The 9120-nt window shown below is 51.1% G+C and overlaps 1 protein-coding gene across 1 annotated transcript in view; it reads left to right on the forward strand.

Moving 5' to 3' along the window:
• The window catches only part of col5a1 (procollagen, type V, alpha 1), a 97001-nt gene extending 88351 nt beyond the window's left edge, over positions 1–8650 (forward strand). Inside the window, 7 exon segments of the mRNA XM_042337178.1 lie at positions 271–306; positions 1552–1605; positions 2129–2387; positions 3551–3663; positions 4491–4559; positions 7059–7292; positions 8170–8650. Coding sequence (XP_042193112.1) covers positions 271–306; positions 1552–1605; positions 2129–2387; positions 3551–3663; positions 4491–4559; positions 7059–7292; positions 8170–8316 — 912 coding nt within the window. The 3' untranslated portion in view covers positions 8317–8650.
• The last annotated feature ends 470 nt before the right edge of the window (positions 8651–9120 follow it).

Genomic DNA, 9120 nt, shown 5'->3' on the forward strand with positions numbered 1-9120 from the left:
TGTCATGCCTTCCTGCACTGTCACAAGCCCACCCACCCACCCAACGCCCTATAACCTTTGCCACTGATAAATCATCACACCAGCTCTGACCAGTAGCGAGGTTATAGGTGGCGGGTGGGTGGGTGAGGGGAGGCGACAGTGCGGAGAGAGGGGTTTCAGCACCCCCACTGTAAAAACTGTTCTCCCTCGCCAACGCTTGTGTAATGTCTTTTGCATTGGAGCTCAAACAGCATTGTTATCAACTAATGTTTGAATCTTCTCTCTCAACAGGGCCCCCCTGGTCCCAAAGGCTCCAAAGGCTCCAGTGTAAGTACCTTTGCTGAACAGTCTCAGAGCAAGCGATGTAAGTTTGCATGTTGCAACCAAGAGGCAGCTCGATTGTACCCGAAGGCTTAACCGTGCGCAATGATCTGATGGCTGCTCAGCCAACATTGTGCAGATGGTATTCAGCATCAGGTGATCAACGCTGAGATAAGGAAGACCCCGGGGCATTGGAAAGAGTTCAGAGGTCAATGAGGATGGTTCTTTATCTCAGTGACTGTGCAATGAGGTCAGGGAGCTGAGCAAGGAACCTTGATCCAGGGTTATGTCATCTTTTTGGTCAGCCGATTATCTTTTTTGGACACACGTGGAAACCCATCACCGAGCTTAAGATTCTCCAAACCAGACTGAGCGTTCTGAATCAGTACGACGCCTACATCTGGAAATGTTCCTGTGCCTGGAATGAAATGTGCACTCTCTGGAGAGATGGACGCTACCTTTCTAATTCCAGATAATATTGTATAATTGCAGGTTGGCGAGAGCCAAGGCTTGGGAATCTCATTGTGCTTTGCTAGAGTTTAACCAGCTGAAACCCTACAGCCATGGAAGCACTGCCTGGCAAGCTTTCCCACTGCTTGTCCAGCAAGGAGCACCCTACCTGTTCTATCTTTGGCTTGCAGGGTTAATGGGAGCCGAGTAGAGGAATCCTCTTGTCTGCTCTCCAAGTCCCACTGATGAGCCAGGCCGGCTGATCTGTCATCAGCATTGCCTTGAATTACACGTAAAATCCTGAAGGGCTATTGCTGAAATGGGTGGAAATAGGAACAGGAGGAGGCCATTCAGCCCATCCAGACGTTTTGGACTGTTTATTCGATCACCGCAGATCTTTAAACCCATTCCCCCATCTTTTCACCACATTCCTTTACCCTCCTCGCTTCACAGGTTTCTCTCTGCTTCCATTTTAAACAACATCCTGGTGAGGTGGGAGTCCACATTCTCCCCACCCTCTGAGTGAGGAGATGTGTAGCTTATTGGCGGGCGGGGTGGGTTGTGGGGGTGGGGACGAGAAAGACAATGATGTGGTTTTAATTTGGGGGATACCAAAGTCCAATCTTGGGAGTTCTTAAATTGTTGAGTAGCTGAGAAAGGACGAGATAGAAAAGGGCCTCTCTGGTTGGATGTCAACGACACGGACACAGGTGTCCAACACCTTGCAGCTAGAATATGTGTCAGGTAATCCCTGTCCCAGTCCCTATCCTACTGACTGTTTCATTCCTCTCTTGTGTATAGGGTACGACTGGTACTAAAGGTGAAACAGGAATCCCCGGTCCCGCTGGGCCACCTGTAAGTGAGACACTTCATGCGATGGAAAAGCTTGTGCATTAATGCTCCACCCACGCGCTCTAATTTAGCTTCAGCATGTTTGCCAACAATGTATATACAGTCACACCACGGTGTAGCAAATGCTGAGAAGTTTGACCGTGGATGGTGGGGCGGGCAGGGCAGGGGATGTGAAGCTGAGTCAAGGGACCGGTGGTTTGGTTGGATTTTAGAAGGTCGCAAAGGTAGAGTGGGGCAAGCCTGTGGAGGGATTTAAAAGTGAATTTGAGGATCTTGAACTCACTCCTATGAGGGATGGGGAAGCCCATGGAGTTGGGTGAGGCTGAACGGAATAGGATCACGGAGCTTGGTGCGGGAGAGGACCTGAGCTGCAGAGTTCTGGATGATGCGCAGCTCGTGGAGGGAAGAAGTTGGAAAGTCAAGCAAGCCAAGAGTTGGCATAGTCTATCCTGAAAGCTGGATACCGTGCAATTATAGTCTGGAGTCAGATTCGAAGGTAATAAAATGTTCCTTTTTTCCCCTAAAGGGCCCTCCTGGAGAAGTGATCCAGCCTTACCCAATGCAAGCCTCAAAGAGAGCCAAGCGGTCCATCGATGCCAGCCAATTCCTGGACGGAGGGAATCCTGACAATTACCTGGACTATGCTGACGGCATGGAGGAGATCTTTGGCTCTCTGAACTCCTTGAAACTGGAGATCGAGCAAATGAAACACCCAATGGGCACGCAGAACAACCCTGCGCGTACCTGCAAGGATCTGCAGCTCTGCCACCCGGATTTCCCTGATGGTACGGCCGCTCGTGGAGAGAGGAGCCACATCTTGTGTCAGCCTCTGGGTCACAGGTCGCGGGTTACAAACCCTCGTCAGCACTTTGAGCTCACAGTTCCAGGCTGCCAATTCAGTGCTGTGCTAGATGGAGCACTGCAATGTCCTTAAGATATTAAGCCCAGGTCCTGTCTGTCCATTCAGGTGGACCTTAAAGATCCCACGACTGTTGGAAAGGAGGAGGGCATTTCTCCCGATATGGGGTCAAACCAGATAAATATTGAGGTGCAAAATGTGCAGCTGACGACAGGATTCCAAAACAATCTTTCAAATGTCGGATGCATCCAGAGATGGGATGCGAGTCGCCCCATCCCTTGGGAATCCCGCAGTGAGGCATTCCGTTCCCAGTCAGAACGCCGTTCGCACAGGGCCATCTTTACCGGCCCCTTTCCCATCCCGCTGGGAACGATACCGTTAAAACCTGTTGGGATTTGAAGGAGTTAATTCCTCCACAAGGGGGGCATGAGACCAATTCATCCGATTGTTGATGGAGACTTTCACCACTGATTTTTTTAGGAAATAACATTATGGGATATAGTGCATAGGACCACCAGGAAGGTGGAAGGCGAACTAGGTGGACCTTGGTCTTTTTTTTGTTTAGTATTTCTTATGTTCTTCTGTTCTTACGACGGGACTCTGTTTTACCTCACCCCTTCTCTTGCCTCCTTCAAGTCCCATCTGAAGACCTTCCTCTTCGACTGTGCCTTTGGCCAACCTCCTACCCTGTCCCCCATTGCCCTCCTCCCATTCTGACCCCAACTCCCAGCGGATCCAAAACCCCTGATTGTCCAGCGCCCTGGGATATCTTTCCAACAATTTGTTGTTGTTGTTGTTTCAAGGAAGAATGTGGGGTGGAGAGCATCCCAAAACGTAAGAGGGAGGTTGAAGGCATCCTGAACTGGGAAGGTGGGGTCCTGATACCCTGATACAGTGGGGAGGGCGGGGAGGAGGCAGTGCCATAGTAACAGAGGGCTCCTGATCATTGTTATTAAGCAGCGAGTGAAAGCAGGACTCAGTCACGTATTAGTATTTAATGGACGCCAGCCGTGGCTTCAGTTACAAAGTGGGAAGAATTAGCTCAATAAAGAAGAGTAAAGGAAGATTTCTGCTTCTCTGTCGCTACAGGTGACTATTGGATCGATCCTAACCAAGGCTGTTCCAAAGATTCCTTCAAAGTCTTCTGCAACTTCACAGCCGGAGGAGAGACGTGCATCTTCCCCGATAAGAAATCTGAGGGAGTAAGTGCCTGCGTTCTACACTTCTCTTTACTCTAGACCTGAGGGCGTCCCGTTTAGTACAGCGGGGACTCGACTTGTTACAGACTGGTTGGGAGCTCGGAGCTCATTGTCGGAGGCTCCGTCCTTTGGGTGAGACGTCAATCTCAGGTCCTGCCTGTCCCTGTTCTGGTAGATGTTATAGGTCCCCGCGACTGTCGGAAAAGAGGAGGGAGTGTCACCTGGCTGGTTTGCTGTCCCGACAGTTCCCCCAGATAGATAACTGATCACTCACTTGATGGCTGTGTGCGCGTGACCATGCTGTCCACAAAATGGCTGCCATGTTTGCATAGAAACATAGTCAGTGTGCTTGACGGCAACTACATCAAAAAGCTGCGAAGCGCTTTGAAACGTGTCAGTATTATACGTGCAATGAAAATGGCAGGAAGATGGCATTTCTGGGAGCGGAATGGGGTGAGGGTTGGAGTATCATTTGGGAGGGAGATGGGGTATTGGGGGAGTGGGGTGGGGATTCGGGGAGGATGAGAGGGTCTCGGAGGATGGGGAGTCAGGTGAGGGAGAATGGGGTGTCATCGGGGATGGGGAATCGGGAAGGGGGAGAGAGTCTATGGGGAGTCCAGGCTGATCAGGGAGTCCAGGGAGTCATCAGACTCTTATCGGTATCTCTAACTCTGAGCTGTTTGTGTGAAAGACTTGGAGTTGGCAGGTGGTGGAGCGATGACCTCAGAGCTTTGCCGTGACATGCGGCAGGAATGTGCGTATTGTTTCTATTTTCGCATTAATTTAATTTTTTTTCTTTGTGTTTTTTTCCGCCCTGCCTCACACACCAGGCTAGAATTACCAGCTGGCCAAAGGAAATACCAGGCTCCTGGTTCAGTGAATTCAAGCGTGGTAAACTGGTAAGCTTTGCAACCTGTTGTTCTAGTCTATAACAGGTCTCATATTTTACAGAGCAAAATGGCTCGTTGGCCCAAAGAGGTGCCTGGTACATGGTATAGTCAGTACAAGCGAGGCGCAATGGTAAGTAGCTAACTCCTGTCAGCCTCCCTCCATGGCACTCACCATGCTCTTCTTCTTCTCTCACGCATCCTCCACTCTGCTGACTCACTCCCACTCATTTGCTCATTGCCAAAGAACTGCTCTCCACCAACCCCCTTCCCAGGTAGCGACAAAACTAGAGAGAGCAGGGGATGGGATCAGAGTAGAGAGCTCCAGTGGGGGAGCGAGCACGAGCACAGACACGATGGACAAAGAGGAGGGGTGGGATTAGATTAGGGAGCTATAATGGGGGAGTGAGCACCAGCACAGTCACAACGGAGAGAGAGCAGGGAAAGCGGGAGCGAGCTCCGGACGTGATAGCTGAGTGTTAAGATTCCCCCTCCACTTGCCTGAAAGTGGGGGTGGACTCAGCTGGGATTCCCTGTCAACGCTCGTCACCGGGACTCCGGGGTGACGAATGGCTTTGTGAGGGGCAGTCGGGGCCCATAGAACTGACCCTGGACAGTCAGCAATGGGAGACGGGCAGTAATCATCAGGACGAAGGTCATCAAGGGAGGGTTTGAGGGCTCAGAAACCAACTGTGACTATTTAGAGGCCGAGTGTGAAATGCACAGAAGCAGCTGGTGGAAAGTTGGATAAATCTCTGAGCAGCTCCGTGGGTGTCGCTCTGATCTGTCTCTTTCCCCTCCTCCCTTTCTCTGCCTTTCGTCTCCTTCGCTTCCACTCTGTGCCAGCAGCTTCCCGGGCCGCACTGCTGTGACCTCACGGAATGCCGCACCTCTCCTGCTGGCGGTTATCGCAGGTTCCTTAAATAAGGAGAACGCTTTAGTTTTTTTTTCTGGAGACGAGGAGGCGAAGGGCCGATCGCAGGGTTGTGACGGGGTAAAGAGCGAGAGACGATTCCGACTGCTCGACCGGTCAGTCAGGAACGAGAAGGCAGAAAATTTAGATCATCCCACGAAAGAATTAAAGGGGAGGTTAGAAAACATGTCTCTACACCATGGGGGAAGGGGAGGATGTGGAATCCTCTGGCACTAACCAGAGTTGAGAGAGAGTCTGGGAATTATCTTAAAAAGGAATTCAGTAGATACTTGAAAAGGAAAGACGATTAAAGGGCGATTATAGATGTGGAGAAAATCAGCACAGAGTTGATGACCTGTAACATTCTGAGATGCTCAGCCCATTGTGGGCCAGGGGGATGGCGGGGGGAGCTTAGATACAGCCAAATCCTGATTCCTGAGGCAGGTTAGACTCCCACGTAGTCACCCTGACTCCTCCCAGCCCCGGGAGAGGGAGTGTTGACATCTAATTGAGATTCTGAGAGCCTGAGCAGAGCGAGCGTAGACTGAGGCCTTTCTGTTGGTTTGCTTTGTGTTTCCTGGTTCGTACAGCAGCCACCCTGCTCTATCACTTTGTTACCTTCCTCTTCCCCCACCCGCCCTCTCTCCTCTGCCCTCACTCCTCTCGCTCTCCCCCTCCTCTCACTCTCCTGCATGCACTCTCTCTTCATGGTCAGTCGTACTTCACTCCCAGGAGTCCCGGAAAGAATGCGGAAACCAAGGAATGCTGAAAGCCGGTTGGTAAAATGTTTAGTTTATAATTAGTTTCTAAGATGGACATCACAGATGCTTTGTACTAGATGCCCAGAAAAGGGCCATTAAATGTAATTTCACAGCGAGATTGCACTTTGCCTTGGAGTGTCTGTCCTTTCGACACTGAAATGCAATGCAGTGAATGGAGACCATGTCTCTGTGAATGATGTTGCTTTACAGTAAAGGCCGTTGGTTGTTTTTTCTAACGTGTTGAGATTCCACAGGTACCGCGATGGGACTTTACGGAGCAGATCAAGGTGTCCTTTGTCTTGGTCTCAGCCTCCACCCTGACAAGATGCAAATACTTTTGTCTGCTGTGATGGGAGATTGAATTTGTGACCAGTACAGTATAGTGAGGGGGGTGGTCAGTGCTTCTGGTGGTTGAGGAGGGGGGAGATCTGCTCGTCTTAAACCCACGAATACACCTATAATCCAAGGTGTCACTGGGGATTTAATACAATTAAAGTCGTTCCTTGATTGACAGTCGGTGGGGGGGGGGGTGAAATGATAGACCACGGGACTGTGTGCCCAGGACACTGTCGTCAACATCAACCACAGAAAGACTCAATGAGCCAGCGTCCGTCCTGCTTACTTGGGGTTTGTCAGTCACGTGGCTAACAGGCTCAGCTTCTCTCCAGTTGGCTCAGCATTGAATGTGGAAGTCAGGAAGGAGTGTGTCTTCAGGTGACTGTGAGTAAATTCCAGGCCCAGCGTTTGGAGCCTGTTCATTGTTCCCAGTTTCACTGCCCAGTTCTCTTTCTCTCTCTCTCTCTCTCTCTCTCTGTCCGTCCCTGTCTCTGTGATTAGCTCTCCTATGTGGACGCTGACAGCTACCCCATCGGGGTGGTGCAGATGACATTCCTCAAACTCCTGAGCGCGTCCGCCAGTCAGAACCTCAGTTACGTGTGCCACCAGAGCGTGGCTTGGTACGAGGAGGCCACTGACAGCTACGACAAAGCCATCCGCTTCCTGGGCTCCAACGACGAGGAGATGTCCTACGACAACAACCCCTACATCCAGGCCATCGCTGACGACTGTGCGGTAAGTCCTCGCTCAGCCAGCTCTGATTGGGAACCGCAGGAGCCCATTCATTCAGCTCTCTGGGCTGCTCTGTCACAGTGTTACACTGCATGAGATCTTCTAATCCCTTTTGCCCACATTCTGTGCTCCATTGGCTGCTGCATTTCTGCAACAAAATACACAGTCAATTCACTTTACAGTATATTCTGTGAAGCGCTTTGAGACGTCTCGAAGACGTGATGAGGCACTATGTCAAATGCAAGGATTATTCTTTAATCCCTGACTTCCCAAGTAGCTCTCTATCTCCTTTTTGGGCGTCGCAACTGATTTTGTCTCCTGCCCTCTGGGGCCACTCACCGCCCGAGTGGGTCCCGATCTCACTTCTAAATGCGCAGGCTCTTAAATGTAAGCCCTATCACTGAGAGTGGGCGCCGGAGGGAGTGTAGGTATGTAATTGACCCAACAAGAGTTAAAGTGGGACCAGCAGAGCCCAACACTGTTGAAATGAGCTGAGATTGTTGGCGTTGCACTTCCCTCTCGTGGCTCAACAGGGAACAGCAGCTCTGAGCTGCACAGACCGGTTTGGTCTCGGCTTGGGATGGCCGGTCTGTTCTGCGAGCAAGTTGGATCTTTGGGGCACTTTGATTGGTGGGGAGGGGGGGGCTCCATCCTCTGCATTCAAAGATATGACCAAGTGGAGGCAACTTGGAGAGATGGGGAGGGTTGCGGAGGGAAAGTGTAGTTGAGTTCTGCTCCCCACCCAACGCGAGTCAATGTCTACAGGAGAGAGAGAAGGCCAAAAAGCACCCCCACCCTGCCCGGTAAAGGTAAGAGTGGGCGCAGGATCTTATCTTACTCCGCGCAGCTCGTAAACCGCAGTCTTTGTTTTCTTTTCCAGTCAAAGAAAGGCTACCAGAAAACGATATTAGAGATAAACACTCCGAAGGTGGAGCAACTGCCCTTCATCGATGTCATGTTCAACGACTTTGGAGAATCAGGCCAGAAGTTTGGCTTCAAGATTGGACCTGTGTGCTTTGCCGGGTAAACGGAGCCGCCAAAAAGAGAGAGAGAGAGAGAGAGGACTTCGGCAGATCACAAACGTATGTTCGGAAAAAAAAAACACAAAGAAATTTGACAAAAAAAATCACCCGAAGAAAAAAAAGGCTGAAATCGTCTCCGCATCACAACATTGTAACCTCATTGTGCTTTTGTCACATGCACGTTCCGAACCTGGAGCGGCACAGAGCTGGAGCCCGACGTTCTACCCTGCCCCCCCACCCTCACCCACCCCCCCGCTGGCGCTGCCGAAGAAAGCCCTGTGAATCTTCAACTTCCCCTTATTCGCTCCCCCCACACCCACATCCTCCCCATGACCCTCCACCCCACCCCCACCCACTCACATCCTTCCCTCCCTCCTCACCCACTCCCTTCCTCCCCCACGACCTCCCATCACCTCCGAACCCCCCGCCCCCCCCCCCCACCCCCACATGTGGAACCCCACAGAAGAATCTTAACAGCAAAACCAGCCGCTCTGCTCCTCCCCACCCCCGCGAGGCCATCTCCAACATAAATGGTGCTAGATACGAACACAGCCTGTATGTAGCAGCTGTGTTGACATCTCCTGGAGGCCAGTGTGTGTTGTGGGGCGAGGGGAGGGAACTGGGGGAGGCAGAACCATCACCACATTAGATAAACCACCATCCCGTCCCCTGCTAATAAAGAAGCCTTTCCGTTTGTCCTTCTCTTTCGAAAGCGCTGGCTATTTTTTTTTATTTCTGTATGTTTGTAAGTAAATACTATAATTGTATATTATTTCCTAAGCCTGACTTTACAGCTTTCCAGCTTCCAA

The sequence above is a fragment of the Callorhinchus milii genome, unplaced genomic scaffold, assembly GCF_018977255.1.
Source record: "Callorhinchus milii isolate IMCB2004 unplaced genomic scaffold, IMCB_Cmil_1.0 Scaffold8, whole genome shotgun sequence".
Lineage (NCBI taxonomy): Eukaryota > Metazoa > Chordata > Chondrichthyes > Chimaeriformes > Callorhinchidae > Callorhinchus > Callorhinchus milii.